The 19360-nt window shown below is 37.1% G+C and overlaps 1 protein-coding gene across 2 annotated transcripts in view; it reads right to left on the reverse strand.

Moving 5' to 3' along the window:
• Kis (kismet) overlaps positions 1-19360 on the reverse strand; it is a 39464-nt gene that overhangs the window by 8575 nt on the left and 11529 nt on the right. The window contains exons 2-7 of one of the 2 annotated variants that reach the window (XM_064046865.1): positions 11500-18565; positions 11159-11442; positions 9900-9989; positions 9067-9288; positions 1909-2194; positions 1422-1553 (exon numbers count right to left, since the gene is read on the reverse strand). In XM_064046865.1, coding sequence (XP_063902935.1) covers positions 1422-1553; positions 1909-2194; positions 9067-9288; positions 9900-9989; positions 11159-11442; positions 11500-18513 — 8028 coding nt within the window. In that variant the 5' untranslated portion in view covers positions 18514-18565. The remainder of the gene's footprint in view (positions 1-1421; positions 1554-1908; positions 2195-9066; positions 9289-9899; positions 9990-11158; positions 11443-11499; positions 18566-19360) is intronic. The other variant, XM_064046866.1, reaches the window with a different exon arrangement.

Genomic DNA, 19360 nt, shown 5'->3' on the forward strand with positions numbered 1-19360 from the left:
TGCACACAACTACATTGACTCGTTTGACATTTTGTGCTTTTGCTTTGACATTATTTAGAAATAAGTTTTTTCAAAGGTTTAAATTTGTATATTTAAAAAAAACTTCAATATCGACACTATTAAGTTTCACAAAATAATTTCGTTAATTAATATAAATTATGACTTATTTTCTGTAGTGTCACCTGTCTAAGAAAAGAAGCACAATTGTCAAAATATCATATTCGTACATGTATGGGCTTCGTACGAAAAAAAAAAATAGAAGCAAGTTGGATTACTGCTCTCCCTATATATTTTGTTCTATGCCACATGTACACTACTATTTTTGTAATTTCCTCTGTGCTTTGAAATCGTGGCATACCTTGAATTACTTCAGAACGAGCGGAAACAAACTAGAAACTGATTTTCTAAATATCACTGAAAATGTTCTCTTTAGGTAATTGAAGAAGTGCCAAAAAAGCAACACAACAGAAATAATGTCGGCAAATTGAAATATAATTATTTTAGAATGAAATAATACTTTTTGTACAGTTTATATATAAATGAATAATTGAAAATAAGACAAAATTATTGGTATTGAAGTCACTTTAGCATAAACTTTTCATTTGTAGAAAGGAATGCGCATCGAACTCGTGCGTATCAGTTTTAAAACAGTTCTTTTTATTTTCTTAGTATGTACGTACGCCGCTTTCTAGGTAATATTCAAATAACGTTAATACTTGCAAAATTATCCATTTAAGAGAGCAAAAAATATCCTGAAATTTTTAAAAACTCACGACATTATCACTGGCTAAAATAATTATTTCCAATTCATGGAACGGACTTGGGTCGATATTATTTCGGTACACCAATAAAGGGAAATAACAGCAATTTTGCCAAGTTTTTATTGCGACGGAAAGAGTTATCGTGAGAATTATTTTTGTTCAGAATATAACGAAAACAGATTTAATTAAATGCTTTTGATATACATTACCATCGATTCATCATTAACAAGACGACGAAATTGATTAGAGTTTTTCAATAAACGATGTGTTTGAACTTAATTTGATTACACAATAGTTGTGACACAAAAGTAACATCACAGAAAAACATTCAGAATAGATAAAACAAGTATCTTACCTGCGCTTTGTAGATTATTTAGCAAAATAATAAAACTACGATACTTTACTATTTAGTTACACATTAAATATATAAGTTAACGGAATAAAAGGGGAAAAATATTTCAGTTAATTCTTGAAAATAATCGAACTAAAAGGGGCGCCACTTTTACAAATATTAAGATAAAAATAAGGCGACACAAGTGGAACGATGTAACTATAAAATCTCAAAAACGATCACAACGCACTACGCAATTCTCAAAATAAGTATATAAATTATTAACTTAGATAAAAAATAATTATATAGAGTGTTTATTTTATACTAACCAGCAGGTAGAGGGCTAGCTGTTGTAGATCCCATCCTTGCAAACCAAGTGCGGCCGCTTCCCTCACGTCAAACTGTTGTGACACTTGAGCCAGGGCAGCCAAGGGGGAGGACAGGGCAGGCTCTATCGAGGGCTGCACAGTGCATACTACATACTACCCGAACAGCCAGCACGCTTTCATGCGTGTGCACAATAAAATGGTAGATGATAAGTTTCTTGCGACAAATATGAATTTTACCCAGAGCGAAATTCGCATTTATCGCAATTTCAATGAATTCAGAAAATAAAAATGTATGACTGAGAAAAAATTCTACATTTATGTACACAAGCGCAGAAGCACATTTATAAAACGAAGAGAAAAAAATAAACAAAATCTTGACCTCGAGGGGGATCAAGCCATAATAATTGATAAATTCTTTATATGAATTACTTGAATAAACTTTACATTAAAATCACTGAGTCCAGCCACGATGTAAAAAATCACTTACCTTCGCTTTAGCTGCAGCGAGCTTTTGTTCCTCTTTTCTGTAATTTCTCTGATATGAAGTGATCACTCTTCTCAGTCTTGTGTTGAGATCTGTAATCGTAGGCCATGCTGGTTTATCGTCCAAACCTTCATCACGATCATCGCCGTCAGGTTGTTGTGTTTCCGAAGATGCTGATGGACCTGGAGAAGGTTCAGCAACCTCGGAATTCGCTTCAGATGCATCGCGATTTTTTGACTTTAGACTTGATTCTTCGTTCGTATCTTCGTCGTCTAAGTCGTCATCGTTACTATAAAATAACCGCGAACGATGTAATAAACGAAAATATATAGCTAAGTCTTTTTGGACTGACAATGTGGTAAATTTTAAATGGCAAATTTGTAATCAGAACATTTTCGTGTCAGACACGAGAAGTCGCTAAGTCGGAACGTACATTCAAGGAAATGTAAAAGAGCCAACTGAAATATTTGCACGTGATTCAGGTTCGAAACTTTTATATAAAAGCCAAACAGGAATGTGGACAAAATCTACTGTTAAGGTTGGAGTGTGACCATTGGAAGTGCTGAAGAAAACGTGATATTATCAACTATGATGGCTGAATTCAGTATTTCTAGTAAACGCAATCAACATAAATTCATAAAACCAAATCGCAGACATTTTCTGTTAGTTATGCTAGATATATTTGAGAATTTATGTTTAAGTTTAAGAGTGTAAATTAATATTACGCATGCAAATAATGAAAATTGAAAAATAAAACTTATTGTCAACTACGCTGTAGTACTGTAGTTTATTTGTACTAGCATAACACACATCGATAGTGATAACTGCCCAAGTATCATCTATTGTTCAAGCGCAGTACACTAATTTACATCAGGTAGGTATTGTTACGAAGCTTCAGACTAACACATAACATACAAAAAAGCATCCACGACTCTCGGTGGTGTTGAGAAAATTAAAATGCATATTTATTTTGAATGAAATCAAATGTACAAAGTATTTATAAAATAATCTTCGGCGTAATGAGCTTCCAATTTGCAGCAATCAACACTATCAATCAATTGTTGTATCACGCATATCTTAATCTTTGACAGTTCAATACCGCTATTATTTGCAACTAATGCATATTGAAACAAATTATATATCCAAGTATCCAGTTCTGATAAATACTGCATTTTTTAAGTAGAGGAAGATACCAGATCTGACACTTTTGGCCTACAATTTGGCTAGTACCTTCCAAAATAATAATAATAAAAAACATGTTTTGCAAAAATATTTTTAATTTCTTATGAACGTTAAAAAAAAGGAAATTGTGTAAATGACCTGACCTGCAATATGTAAGTGTCTCATGAGTCATTACTATTATTATTATTTGTGCCTCTTCACACAATACGATACTGAAAGAAAAAAGTAAAATACAAAAATGGAGTGTTTTCAATTAAACTAAAAATTTGGAAATATCGACACATCACCACATCACCAGAAAATCTTACTATTCCAATTATATCATAAAAAAGGACACCAAAAGAATACAAAAAAGAGGAAGTTCTAAAACAAACGTACATATAAAAAAATTTCAAAATAATCCTTCGTAAAACAAAATAAAAAACAAAAACAATGAAAAGTCAGATTATACCATATATATAACACATAAAAAAAAACGGATCCACAAAAAGTTCAATTAAAAATACATTAAATTATCTCTTGTAACTTCGGTTTAATTATACAGGGTCATCAAAATTGATTGAGAGAGTTGGTAAACCTGAACTTGAATAATTTGGTTTGTTAAGTTGTATAAAAATATTAGCTGCTAGATTTGAAGTGTCAAGTTTCAAATTTCAAAACTCAGTGGCGTCTTTTTCGATTTTTTTTTTTGGTAAAAAATATTAGTTGTCCGATTTGAAGTTTCGAATTTTACATTTGTTCCGGAGTGGTACTCAAAACGAATTTGGGGGGTGGAATTATTCTTCAGAATCCACTTATGCTAATGAGTTCGACAATCAACCCCCAGTTCTCTTGTCACGGCACTGAATTCATTGCCACCTAACCTTAAACAAATCTGTCATAAGGTTGACAAACTTCACGGCAAAAACAGGGAGTAGCAACTCTCTCAATCAATTTTGATGACTGTATATATAAAAAAGTTTTTAGGCGACCATTACAAATCTAGTCGTTTTAGGTCCCCAATCACGTTCATGAAGTGTGACTTTCTCGTACTGAAAGGTTACATTTTTGGACTCATTTGTCACATTTTTGGACTAACTTATCACTTTTGTGTACTCAGATGTCGAAAGCTTATTTTTGCGTTCTTGGTGTTGTGTTTATGTCTAACATTTGTTTAAATAAAAAAGCCAAAATCGCCGTTATTTGAAGTCCACGTTTACCGACTGTCGTTATGTAACATGATGGTACCAATTATTTTCTTAGGGGGAGATTCTCGAAACTCGGTAAGGCCTTGCAAGGATCTGCAAATTCAAAACCATAGCAACATGTACTGTTGTTGCATTGTATTTGCAGTTTCGATAGCGATTTGCAAATTATCGGAGTTTCCAGAATCTCCCCCTTAGTATGTAGAAGAAAACTTTGGTTTTTATCGTATCTATAGATTTTTCCTCCAACGACTTAAAAAGATTTTGTAACTTCAAAACCACTTACACAACTAAATTTTTTTCTGCATGGTTGCCTAAAAAACGTATACCTCGGCCAAAGAGACTCTTTAGGCCTGATCTGATTTTTGAAGGTCTCGGCCTCAAACTTTAGATCCGCCAAAGTTCTTTATGGCTTTGATACAAAAATAACTATTGCTTTTTAAATGGAACTACCCCTGCTTTATCTCTCAGGGTCATTTCGACGAGTATGTCGTCTTTTCGTGACGTAATTTCCAAGATACACCACGATATCTTAAGATTAATATCAGCCAGAATTTACTGAATGAAGTTTTTTACAAAAAGTCAACAATGTTACAGTAAGTCAACTACAGTTGCGTTCTATTTGGCATAAATCTCAGTGTTTCTCACGTCATCTCACGTCACTTTGTAGACGTTCTATTTGCAAATTTTTATCTGAGCCGAACTGAGATTTTATTCTCTCGCCAAAAAGTGAGGTTTTACGGCACCATTCTGCGCCTAATTGAAATTATTGTAATATTGTATAAAATAGGACAACAATGATCATAACTATGATGATAAAAATAGAAGGGATGGAAAAAGGGACTTGACTGATGGATAATCAATGAGAAGTGATAATTACGGATGCTGATTTTTAATCGACCCGTGGTGGGATCGATTATTTCTTTAGAATCGTTTTTTTTTGTAACAATTTAAACGAATCGATTCTATTCTGATAAGAAAGAAATCAAATTTATTTTTAAGGGTTAAGATTAAACTGTCAAATGCTAATGTCAAACTGAACAATTACCACGGCTGTAGACAATTACATATCTTGACAGTCACCATTTCAGTGCGAACTAAAATAAACCGTTTCCTTTGCCAAGTTAGGTGAAGTGAGTTTCTTCATTCGTAAACTGAGGTGGTATTCTAACCTTAGTGGAAATAGAATATCTCACTTAAAATATGCACTATACTAAAATCGCCAAACAGATTCAGCGATCACGTGAAAGTCGCATGAACAGCCTGCGCCAAAGTTCTATTGAGTCGATGTCGACGTCCAGTTTATACTACCGAAATCAAGAGAAGTTAAAAAGCAGGCATCATATTGAAAATAAAAATTCTAGTCAGCCACTATAACAAGTTTGGCTTATCCACTTCTAGTTTCTCGCCATACAGTGACAAAATCTATGCATAACTGCATAGGATACCTCGAAATCGACAGTACCACAAATATACACGAGCACATGTAAACTGCAGTGGTATGTAGGTACCTAGTTACTGGGCCTGATGTGTTAAGTACCGAGTTTAAAGATTTACACACTTTGCACTAATATTGCAACGTGCGTCAATGGCAGGAGTAATTTTATTTGCATTATCGGGTCATTAAAAAATGTACTGGTGCAACGATTTTGTTCTAGAATCAAGGTAAAGTTAGCTTAGACAATTCTAGACTATTTTACAGAAGAACCAAAGGTGAAGAAACAATGGATTTCCCGTAATTCACAGTGATTACAAGTAAACGAGTGATCCTCCCAAGAGTTGGTACCTGATTTTATTATCCTCCCAAATTTACATGATATAAAAATTTACAGCACGGACTGGGGAAGATAAGCGGATTAGCTGCTTATACACACCTCTCCATAATCATGTCATAAAGAGCTGAAGTTGCGACAGTAATGCCCGGTTTCTAGAAACAAATTTGTGGATTCCATAAAGTTATGTACTTCATAAAGCAGGAAATTCGTTCCTCAAAGCTTCAACAGTGTTTAGGTATCTCATAGCGGTCTCAAAAGTTATCGCGGATACAAGTGGTAAATAAGAATCTATGTCTGCATCTGGGCAGTGCAACTCAATTCGGACTTGGCGTAGGAAACGTTGAAGTTATTGGGTTGATTTTTGTGCAAATAATTATTGTCATTTTCAGTATTGTGGACAATAACATCAGTGCTACGAATATCTTGTACATACTTTCTTTATCAATGTGAGTAAAAGTAATACATTATTTGTATTGGAAACAAACTATATATTTTATTTATTTCTAGTATTAAGAATATGTATATATTGACCGCAAAAATGGAAACAGAATAAAAATACGTTAACTGTAAACATATCTTCAGGTAAAAAAGAAATAAAAAATAGAATATAATTAATATTGTATCTTAGATTTATCATGAAAAAACTGTTACCCTTATTGTTAGCACATCGTAAAAATTTCACGGTTCAACAAATTTATTATTTTTGGAACAAAAGTACTCTTTCGTAGAAATTTTTGTAAAAACAAGTATTTAATGTGTCGAGTCCCGTTTGAAAGACCCTTTCATACCTTATCATTATTTGGATTACTTCTTGTTTTCTGTAGCGTATCGTAAAAGGCGTGCAACACCGTTGGTTTTTTATTTTTAATAGTATTTAGGTAGTCTTTCACCACAATATCAAAAAATAAATGTATCTCCTGTTCGAAAAGTTTTTTGGCTGTAGTTTGAACGATTTATTTTTTATTTTTTGTGATTTTATTCTCCATACTCATTTCCCCTTTTCAATAATTAACACAAAACAGTTAACGAAACTACTTGCTTCAAAACCACTATGAAAGCTTGAAAATGAACCGAAATTTTCATGTCGCATTCCATCGATGCCCATTTCATACTACTTTATTGTTCTTTCGGCAAGATGTTCAGTACAGGCTGCATGGTCAACATTTCATTTTTGAGCATAGAATTTGGAGCTGGAAAACACAGACACCACTTACTGCATTAAAGCGTAACTGCTTAATAAGCTCGTAAGTATCGAGAGCATAAGTTAGCTACGCACAGCGTTCAGAAACTCGCTCCTCATTTATCGGTTCGACAACTTTATGTGTCTGATAGTCATAGAACTGATACGAGATATCTTTCAGAAACTGGGCATATGAAGCGTGTTTCATGCGCTTTTATTGCTGCATTTATTCGGTGGTTAAGGAAAAAATACACAATTAAAATTTTACATCTAAAAAAAAAAAAAACAGGTGAAACAACTTGAAATTTAGTAAAACAATACTGTTCTCGGAAAGATTAACATCCCAAGAAATTATGAGACAGACCTTACTAAAAAAAAAAGTCTTAAAAAATGCTGTATTTCTTGTGTTTCAGAGATGGGGAAAGGCTAGAATCAATACTGTTATATATTTTTCTGAAAAGGAATGGCTTTTAGATTTAGAGTATAAACACGAAATTATAAAATTATGTAGCAAGTCATCAGAGAATATTTTAACAATAATGCACTCAACCATATTACAGTCGACTGCAAATATTGCCAGTATAAAAAATCTTGATTACTAGTTTTTCACGAAAACTGACGTAAGGAAGCGACATGGAAAGACTAACATCACAATGCTCACATGAGGAGTATTTGTAATTATCTGGACATTCAACTTTAATAACAGGCCATAGAATATCAAAATATCCTTCCCAGAAGTTAGTGTAAAATTACTCAAACTAAAGTGGTAATTTTCCTAAATTATTATTTAATTTATGACTATTTTCAAAGCAAATGTTATTTATAATTAACTGTTAATGGAGATATAACAATCAATATTTGTTTGTTTAAACAACTGTCGATAGTGATATGCTTTAGTAGTCTATGTATATTTTTTAAGAGTATTTTATTTTTTATTACCAAAATAAAACAATTAAATATTATTAAATGGCTAGTTGTCACAAGCCGAGCATCAAATTCTTAACACAGTTGTAGGAAAATGTTTGTTTTACAACTTCCCAATTGTCAATGCTAGCTAATCTATTTAAAATCTCTAATTAAACAGACACTTGACACTCCAACCATCTAGACAACTGACCCCGTATTATATTTAATAATTGCAACATTCCTTGTATGACTATTAATAAAAATATTGAAGAATGGAGCTAAAACACAAGTATATTTTCAATTGAAATATCACATGCACTTTATACTAAAATTCTGTAATGTTGTATGTCAAAAAGAACTTCGATACAACTTTTACGAAATGATAGCGGTAAAAGATTCTCTTGATATGTATTTAGACATTAATTGGCCTTCAGTCTTCAATAGACTTAAGATGACGTCTTCTTCAGTTATCGTAGGAACGTGCAACTTGCACCTACATTTAATTTTATAACTGATATGTATATGCCGTCTATAAGAAATCGAGAAATCTACTGAACTCTCGTTTTGATATACCACACGTCTCTTGAGAGTTAAGACTGAGTTTACCTAGTGATGCGCTGTAAAAATTTCCCACATTTGTCGTTCCTAACGTAGACGTAACTTATTAGTTAAACCTTACCTGAAACTTACAAGATAACAAAGAGCATGCAAAAACGTCAATAAAAAGTTAGACTAAAACTATAAAAGCTTAACAATTGGCAAATGATATTAAAGAGATACACATAAATTTTGACGTAAGAGAAGTAGCATGGCTATGTTGAGTTAGTCAAGAGCAGTGAGCAAGATACAAATAGTAGAGCTAAAAAATAAAAATAAAAAACTAGAGCCGCGACGATGGTACATGTGGAGCTCTAGTCGAAACGGATCTACTTACAGTGCGGGCGTATTGGGTTGCGTGTTAGAGGTTGCCATCTGGAGCTCTCGATCTGAGGGCGGGCCGCAGCGGGACAGGAAACAGAGGGTGGGGTCTGCACGCATCGCCATATAGTTTTCATAGCCGTGCTTCCAAGTGCCCACGAGCAGAGACTTGTCACATTCCGTATCCCACCACTCGCTAGGCAATTGCTCCGTTACGGGAGGGTTTATCGGCAAGGCACTGTGGATCACGTCGCCAATTGTCAATTTTGAACAAAAACAGACAGCGATTGTCACTTATTTTCTTAGTCAAATTCAACTGCTACGTTTTACTGTACATTAACAGCTCCGACTCAAACAAGAATAATGTTGTAATAGTACATTATTTTTGTAGAATTAAGAAATTTTGGTAATATAGCTAAAAACATAATTTGGTATCGAGTGCCCCACCGTTGCACGATTCATTACTTGTATACGAGGGGTTGGGAACCAATTATCGGACAATTAATCAGTGTTAATAACAAAATGAATGAATGTTAAGAATAAGCGATGAAGCTGTGTGTGAATAAATTTTGACTCCAATGTTTCAAAATAAAATATAACAACAACATAATGAACATGTTTTGCTAAAAGCGCTAGCATGACCTCAAGCAGGGACCATGCATACATGTTAAAAATAAGCAAGGCTGATTCCCAACAATATTAATCAAATAAAAAAAAATGTGAGGCCAAGATACAGTTTGAGCATTAAATTGTTATAGCTTACCTGCGTTTGAAGAAAAGCTTAAATTGTATCTCGGCAGAATTTTCCGAAGCTTAAAATCAAAATGTAAATATCAAACAGTGCCTTACCTTGCATGAACTCCATCTGCGATGTGTTGAACGAGATCGCCGATTATTTCGTGCTTGATGTAGTACAACATTCGAACGCGTAAAAGAACCCTACAAGCAAACATCAATGTTACCAATTTTCTATAATCTGTGTTTAACTATCCCACTGTGTTAGTTTGATTTCAGTAACGCTAAAACTTTATTTCATCAAATACCTAAAGTATTTTCGAAATTAGCATGGAACTCATCATTAGTTTGCACGATTTTCTGACTTAAAATTGACGTAAATACTGCTGCCGTAATTAATGCTGAACATGAAAGAAAATCCACAGTAACTGACTGAAAAATAAAAATTGTACATTTATATATTTGTCAAAAGATCTAGTACCGTTAGTTTGTCTTTCGTGTTCAAAACATCAGACATAACCTACCAAAAATAATCTATTTAGTTGTAACTGAAGTTGTAAAGATAGGCAAACTGGGACACTGTACTTATTTGTTCCATAAAAGCTAAGATCAGCTCGTATACGTGACAAAAAGCTAAGCCTAGACTGGAATGTCATGTCGCAACAAATTGTGTTAATACTAGTACAGTCTACTCCATGACTAAAGGTCATATAGTAATATGAGAGGTGTAGATTCCAATGTGCTTAATGTAACAGGAGTCATATTCAGAAAATCGCCAACACATCTTCCTATCCCTTCCTGTCCAGAATTTGTGTTTCAAATAAGACAATCTGAGTCAATTTTTTTTAATCTAATTTGATTAAAATACAATTAAGGTTGGCATGTACCATCTTCGTCATCGAAAACTTCAACCACCTTTGCTGCCTTATACTCGTATATGGTTTCTTGGTCAGCTGCGGAATGCTGGTGGCGTTAACAATAAACACTCACTAAGAAAGAAATGCTGCCAGACCATTTACATATTCATCAATTTGTATACAACCAGTTAATCTCACACGAGAACACAAAATAATTACAATTGAAGTATGTATTTTATTTTTACAGTTCATATATTTCAAAGAATTTTTGTAGACGTATTAACATTAAAGAAGCCACTCTACTGGAGGGTCTATGGCTTTCACATAAAAAATCAAAAAGCAGTTTGTCGTTACTAATTTTTTCAACTTTTTTTTTCGAAAAGGCATTGTAAATTTTTATATTATAAAATAAAATGTGTGGTACTTTATACAACACGATATTCTCCAAAATACAGTGCCCCAAACAACTTCATGCAACGCCGATTCTTAACTCATTTGACGTTTTTAAATGCTTACTTGTTAGCATGTCTGCCTAGGTGTTTCTTGTAATTACTTTCCAAGAATATATCCCCATCATATTTTTCGCTTTTGCTCCAATGATTAGGATCAGTAAGTGCCGCATGTCGGTTATCTTTCCCTTTCTTCTTATTTTTGTTCCTTATTCCTCTGGGAACGGGATCCTTCAGTCCGTGATGATTCCTCGAGATTTTCTGCTCTCCGTTTTCCGACGGCGCAATCAAATCCCAGATGAAACTACGAATCTTTTCATCCCCTCTGTAGAATCGGAGACAATAAAGCAACTGAAACAGAAAAGCACATTCAACACAACTGCTGGAAATTAATTTCCCGATACTTACAATAACTCGAGCACAGTCCTCTACGTCCTGTTCCCTCCAACCTTTCCGTAATTGCGAGTGTTGTAAAATCTCTTGCCACCTCCCCCATCCGAAGGTTAGAAGACCCCTTTCTACCATGAAACATTCCCTCCTTGCCCAACTACCGTATACAATATCACCCCTTTCACCCTCTCGTGGAATATAATCGTCACCTCTCAAACGTTTTTTCTTTAGTTTACTTCGACGACTACGTATACCCAAACTCAAACCTTCATTATCCAAGTCAGAATCAGACGAACTTTCAAGTTCAGACATATCGATGGCGCTCTCGTCGTGGCCGTATCGTTTGATTTGAGTTCGTCTTCGAGGTTCTGAAATGACAAGATCTTCTGTTTCATCCTTTTCAGTAGTATCGATGTCGGCTTTCTTCGCCCACTTGTTCCAGAAATCAGGATCATCGATATTAATATCGGAGCGGTTAGCACTAGAGGCAAAACTAGCTTTCGAAAACGTTGAACCTTTTTCCGACTCCATAGTAATGACTTGAGTTCGTCGAGCCAAAATGACATCGATATCTTCTTCGCAGAATTTATCACCGTCATTTTCTTCATCGAGTAATGCTCCGTAAGCACCTTTCTTTAGGAGGTCTTCAATTTCCTTTTTGCTAAGTTGTTTCGTTCCAGAGTCTTTACCTCCTTGAGATGTATTCATACTCTGCAAAATAGCCTTGTCCAAACCTAGCTTTAGAGATGCTTTGTCAAACATCTCTCTTTCGTACGTGTTACGACATAATAGGCGGTAGATCTTGACCATCTTTTGTTGGCCGATTCTATGACATCTTGCTTGTGCCTGCAAATCATTTTGGGGGTTCCAATCGCTGTCGTAAATAATTACTGTATCCGCTGCTGTCAAATTAATGCCTAAACCCCCTGCTTTAGTGCACAGCAAAAAAACAAAGCGGTCTGAGTCTGGTCGAGAAAATCTATCAATTGCAGCTTGTCGCAAATTACCTCTTATTCTACCATCTATTCGTTCAAACGGGTATTTCCTAAACATGAGGTAATCTTCCAATATATCTAAACAACGTACCATCTGACTGAAGATCAAAACTCTATGACCATTCGCTTTCAGTTTTGGTAGTAACTTATCGATCAAAACCATTTTACCGCTAGAGTTGATCAACGCTTTGTAGTACGCATCAGGGTCTTCTCCTTGTGCCATCTTGTAATCATATTGGATCTGATCTTCTGCACCATTCAACAAATACGGATGTATGCAACATTTTCTTAACTCCATCATGGTGTTCATTAAGTTAGGTATGTTAGCGTGTGTAGTACCTTTCGACAGAAATGAAAAGTTCTTTTCTAGAATTCCTCGATAATACTTCTTCTGAATATTTGTTAGTTCAACCTCAACGACTGTTTCTTCTTTGGGTGCTAACGACTTTTCTACATCTTCTTTCAATCTTCTTAGCATCATTGGTTTTAGAATTAGTTGTAATTTTTGGACTTCTTGTTCCGACTTCAGTGCTCCAAATTCTTGTAAAAATAAATCGGAACTAGGGAACTGTTGTGGTTCGAGGAAATTAAGAAGCGAGAACAGTTCGTTGACGTTATTTTGTAATGGTGTTCCTGATAAAAGCACTCGATGTTCCAATGACAGCTGCCTGAGACCTTCCAACAATTTACAATTGCGATTTTTTAACCTATGCGCTTCGTCTATGACACATATTCTCCAATTAAAACCCTTTAAGTCGGCGAAATCTGTAACTATTATTTCAAAAGTCGTGATTAAAATATTGAACTTCGTTATGTCTTTAATAGGATGGCCTTTATCATTTTTAAAATACATTTCGTATTCTTGTATCATGTTTCTGCTTGCTGCAGAGCCATGATATACTATGACGTTCATATCAGTCCAACTTTCAATTTCTCTCTGCCAGTTTGGTATCGTCGACAAAGGTGCAATAACTAAGAATGGTCCTCTAATGCCGTACTCCCAAATTGCATTCAAAAACGTTAAACTCTGGATAGTTTTACCCAAACCCATTTCGTCAGCTAGAATACAATTCCTTCCGTTGTACCACGAAAACAACAGCCAATTTAACCCTTCTAATTGATACTCCCTAAGACTGTTTCCACCTTTGTAAATTGGGGATTTTTCGAGTTTCATCCAGGAATCAGGACTAGGTCGTTTCTTTGGTTTCCATTTATCTTTGGGTGGCATTTGTCGGAACTTTTTAAATTGTTCAATTTTTATTGGATCGACATCTTCTTCCAACTCCCAAGTACAATCTTCATACTGCAAAGCTCGCCATTTTACAAGATAGTGTTTGATTACTTCTTGAGTGGTCGGATCTGTATGTTCGGCAACATCTAATACTCTGTCGACTTCCACGTAATCCGGATTGAAGGGTTCGTCTTCTAAATTTTCGAATATGTTAACATTTTGTGCTTGTTTTTGCTTGAATCGTTTAATTTTATTCGCAATCCTTTTATCTCCTTTGTATAACTCTTCTTCAGTCTTCCATTCACAGTGCAAGTAGGAAAAATTACGATATTTTACGTAGTATTCCTCCACATCGACTAACTCAGATTCTTCACCTTCTTGCTGTTCACCTTCAAGTTTTGGTTCGGGTGGGGGTTTGTCCACTTCTTCGTCTTCTTTTCCTTCGATATCAACTTCTTCACTCTTTTCTTCCTCGATTGTTTTATCTTCTTCAATTTTTTCTTCAGATGGCAGTTCGATTTTTCTAGGTTTCTTCGTAATTCTAGACGATAATATGTGTTGTACAACCATAGAATCTTCGTCCGTAGTATTAACATAAACGAAGTTCATTTTATTACTGCCATCACCAGAATTATCTTCGCCCTGAACACCTGGTGTGCCAGCAGACAAAGGCACAGGTGGAGTTGATGGTATTCCTCCTTTTTTATTTTTATTGGGCACAACTGGAGATTCATCGTCCGAAAACCGCAACATGACGTCATCGATATACTTCTTTCGTTGAGTATTCCTCGCAGATCGTCTTTTATGAATTGCGTTTTCGGGATCCTCTGGTGGTGACGGAGGTGGAGTGCTCACTAGATCTTCACCTTCTCCATCTGATTCTTGAACCATTCCCTTCCGTTTTCGTCCTTTTGCGAGACCTGCTTTGCTTTTTGCTTTAGTCGATATTACTTTCTTGGCACCAGGTTTAGTTTTCCTATGTTTTCTAGGTATCTCGCCCAACTCTTGTGGGCTAGTAGGTTGATCTTCAAAAGTATATTCGTCTTTTTTAATTTCTACTTCCACGCCATCAAGATGCAAGATGTCGGAAGGTTGTGACGAATCTGCTTGTATTTCTTCCGAGTGAAGATTAAGAGTAACAGACTCCGTAACGTCGCCAGAATCGGGTGTGTTCGAATCATCCCCATGTTCTTCCGTCGATACTTCAGAAGAAATCATTTGATGTTCATTGTCATAACCTTTATTGAAAGATTCGTCGGTTGCACTTTCTTCTGAACCGTCCAATTTCTTTTTTCGTACATATTTTCTTTTAACTTTTGGATCTTTTGGTTCGCGTTTTTTTCTTTCTTTCGTTTTCTCTTTTGGAGACTTTGGAGCTTTTGCTTCTTTGGGCATTTTAGGTTCCTTTGGTTTCTTCGGTTCTCTTGGTTTCCTCGGAGTTTTAAGTTTTTTCTTATCATCGAATTCACCCGTAACTGGATCCACAGATAACTCAGTTATCTCTGACATTTCACTGGACGGGATATTTAACCCAGCGCCAGGTGTTACACAATCTTCAGACACTGGAAGTTGTTGAGCTGGCATCATCATATTCATACTCTGTGACATATGAACAGGTGACACCGCCTTTTCTCCTTTCTTTTGTCTTGGCTTTTTAGCACGTTGTGCACCTTTACCCCGACCTCTTCCGGTCGTACTTGAAACTTGAGGACTATCGATCATTGGAGATGTAAAGAGCGGACTTTGTAAAACGCATTGAGGACCTCCGTTACACTGCTCAGTAGCTTCGTGTTGACTAAGAATGTTTAGCCTCTCTTGTAAGTGTGCGATTTTTTCTTGATGTTCAGGAGCAGGTGGCATACAATACAATTCTTGGAGCTGTTGCTGTAGAGCAGCTCTCTCCTGGTGGTGACTAATTGGAGGCTGGTATCCCATCTCGGGCCCTGGCGGCATCATGCCATGACCGGCGTTCATGTTGGACATCATAGGATGACCCATATTTATGGTCATGCCAGGATGACCCATGGGAGGCATACCGTGAGGCATTCCCGGACCCATTCCTCTAGGTGCACCCATGGGCATTCCGTTAGGTCCTAATATGCCCGCATTTTGGTCGTACATCACAGCAGTCTGATTACTAGGAGTCAAATTTGTAATAGTAGTATGTGGTGGCATATTTCCACTTTGAGCATGCTGAGGAACTGGTGGCATCTGTCCGTGAGATGGCACCGGAGGAATTTGATTAGAGGAAACATTCTGCATATTTCCTTGTGGTATTCCAGTCATATTACTCGTGGGAATTGGTACGTTGGACATATTGGTTTGATTTTGCATAGGAGGTGGTGGTGGTCCCTGATTTTGCAAAGTGGGAAGTTGTGAAGGTTGCTGCTGCTGAGGTGGTTGTGATGGCGGCGGCGGCTGTTGTGCTGGTGGCGGCTGCTGTTGCGGCGGGTTAGACATCATTGGTACCGATGGCATTGAATTGTTCGCTACTTGTATAGGAACCACTGGAGTAGCTTGCGGCTGACTTGTAGCACCAACTGTTTGTAGATGTGTTTGTTGCGACTGACTAACATTCGTTTGCACAGAAGACGTCGGTAAACTTATAGAAGTCTGTATTGGCGACGTTTGTAAACTAACAGATCCGAGATCTTTGTTTACTTCCGGCAAGGAATCTTGAGATACAGAATTATCTTGACTGAACATTGGCACGTTTGATTGAACCAAATCATCCATTTTGCTAGCTTTCGGCGGCGTTGGTTCACTTGGATAGCCCGACATACTAGATACACAATTGAAATCTGTGAAACTGTTCGTTGTATTGGTTTGACTTTGAGAGGGTTGTTGAGACGTTGAGTTTGTGTTAGATATTTCATCATGAGTTTTATTGCAGTCGTTAGAGGGAAGACTTATGTCTTGCGTATTAGTTACGTTATCATCTGTAGTCGATGAAGGTGTCGGAGTTGGGGGATGCGATGAAATCGTGTTACTCCCAGAAGTCGGTAAATTTAAATCAGTATTCGTAGTGCTACTTGGAAATTTATCAGGTAAACTAGTCGTAGGCGATTGCACTGAACTGAAGTCGTTCTGTGAGCTAACCGTTACGTTTTGAGGCGTCGGATCGCGCACCTGAGACGTAGGCATTTCGGGAGGCATTGATATAGGCGGTTTACTGATTTCATTACGTAAATCTTTACTGCCAAAATTTGCGGTCATACTGGAATCAGTAGGGACACTAGTATTTGATAAATTCGTCGAAGGAGGCAACGTTTGAGTCGAAGGTATACTTTGACTTGTCGGTATTTGACCCTGGTCCATAACTCCCAAAGGTGGACCGTTTATGTTGGGGACATGTGACGTTTGTCTAGGAGGATGCGGGGACCACTGTTGGTCAGCCATTTGATTTCTGATACTCATCGCAGGTGACAAAGGATTTTGAGGTGTTTGGGGTGGCCCAAGAGTGTTTCTTTGTTGCTGATAAGTGGGGTATTCGGTGGTATTTGTACTTGATGGTGGCATAACCATCTGCTCCAAGGCTTGCAGTGTACTTTGCTGAGAGTATGCCGGAATGGGAGCAGGAGAAGCTGTTGTTGTTTTTGGAGTGAGGCTTGTTGCTGGCCGAGGACTAAGCGTCGTCTGCTGCATTTGGGGATGAGGAGACATGTTAGGCTTCGCCGGCGACATCACAGGCCTCGGAGACATCTGTGGCGCAGGTGGTCTCGGTGACATTTGTGGTCTAGGTGACATTTGAGTTTGAGGAGATAATTGTGGGAAAGGCGCCCGATATTGCGGACTTGCATTTCCTAACGTGCTAGCAGAATGTTTCGACGAGAACTGTTGAGGAGGTGGCTGAACATCCAGAGGCCTTTGCATGGACTGCATAGTCTGATGCGTCTGACTGTAGCTCATGGAAGTAGGATGAACCATCGGATTCTGGGCAGCTAACTGCTGAGCACTTGGGTGACCTTGCGTGGGACCGTGTCCTGGATGGGGAGGTTGTGGCATGTGCCCCGACGTTGGTACGTTGTGAGAAGATGGGTGACCAGCGAGTGTTTGAGCATGGCTCATTTGGCTGTACTGAGGTGGTGTTGGGACGTCCATATCCAACTGGTGGCCATACTGATGATGATGGGGTAAGCGCTGATGCATGTAACTGCTGTATCCTTGCCCTGTTGCTGCAGTCGGATAACCTGCACCCGCTTGAGGATAATGCGGTGCATGTCTTTGTTGTATTTGGTAACCGCCTTGGTGCGGTTGTTGCATCATTGGGTGTTGCGCGGGTGGAAACTGTTGCTTGGGTTCCTGCTGGTGACCGTATGCAGGCATGGGTTGCTGTCTGTACCCGCTCATTTGGCCGTATCGGTGCATCGGATAGCCGGCGGCCGCGTGTTGACCCCACTGTTGCATGTTGGTCGCATCCATATTTCCTAGCTGATGATCTGGCATCGAGTACATGCTGTCCGTTTGGTACGGATACTGAGCTCCTGTTGCTGCTTGTGGGGGCGCCGGTGGTCTCGCCATTTGTCTCTGATGGGGATAGGCACCTCCCGGAGGTCCCATCGGTCTGTCTGTGCCGTATCCCTGAGCGTACATACTTTGCGCGTTAGGGTCCATGTGATTAAAGTCTGTACCACCAAAGGAAGCCAATTTTTGAAGAGGCGTCTCTTGCGAGTAGGTGGGCTGGGTATAGGCCGATGTTGCATTTCGTGCTCCCGTCACCGCAGGGTCGAAGTGATCAGTGCCCAATTCGGGCAGACCTTCCAACATTCCAGATCCATCTTCCCCGAACAAGTCGTATGTGTCCATCGCTTTAAGCGGCACATAGCGTCTCTTTGCTTTTCATCTCACCACAGCATCGCTGCAAACAAAAAGACAAATGCAAATCATTATTACGACAGATATTTTACGACAAAAATGACACGCATGTTTACTTTTTTAAGTTTTTTAACTGGTTAACGATTACAGTTTATTTGTGCCTTTTTGAAAATGTTCAGAAAGCAAAGGTATCGTACAAAACAAACAATTTTTGTGTATTTTAAACATTTTAAATTTATTTTACGAAAGCAGAAGGTGATTGCAGATAAGACAGTGAACAATTATCTTTATTACTCATGCATTTGACTCGTCGATATCAAACTAGCTATTTTTGCATGGTGTACATAAACTCTACCACGATATTAAAATACCCGGTAAAAATAGAAGTCACTTAAAATGATTGTATCTGACCCAACATTAACGAGAAATGTTAAATTGGTACTTTAAATCAATCACTGTTGTACATAAAATTTAATAATGAGGATGTTACGTAGATTATAAGAGTTTTCTATTTTTTACAGTATATTATATATTTTTTAAATCCGACAGTTATGAATTTGATATGATTATTTTCAACGACTATATTTTTTTTGTTTCGCGTGAACCCATTAATTACAATAGAAATTTTAGTCAAGTGAAGTTCGTTATCTGCTAATCGTTTAATATCTAGTGTGATCAACAAGTTTTTTTTTATTTATTACGAAATTAAAAATATAATTGACTGAACTTCGACAACGGGAGATACCTCTTCCTTGTTTACTTTCATAGAATAGAGATATGATCTCATAGTCTATTTACTCCTTTAGCAGTTTTAATCGAAAAAATTACTTCTTATATA

This window comes from Zophobas morio, unplaced genomic scaffold, assembly GCF_036711695.1.
Source record: "Zophobas morio isolate AGI-343-1 ecotype UQ-CSIRO unplaced genomic scaffold, CSIRO_AGI_Zmor_V1 ptg000005l, whole genome shotgun sequence".
Lineage (NCBI taxonomy): Eukaryota > Metazoa > Arthropoda > Insecta > Coleoptera > Tenebrionidae > Zophobas > Zophobas morio.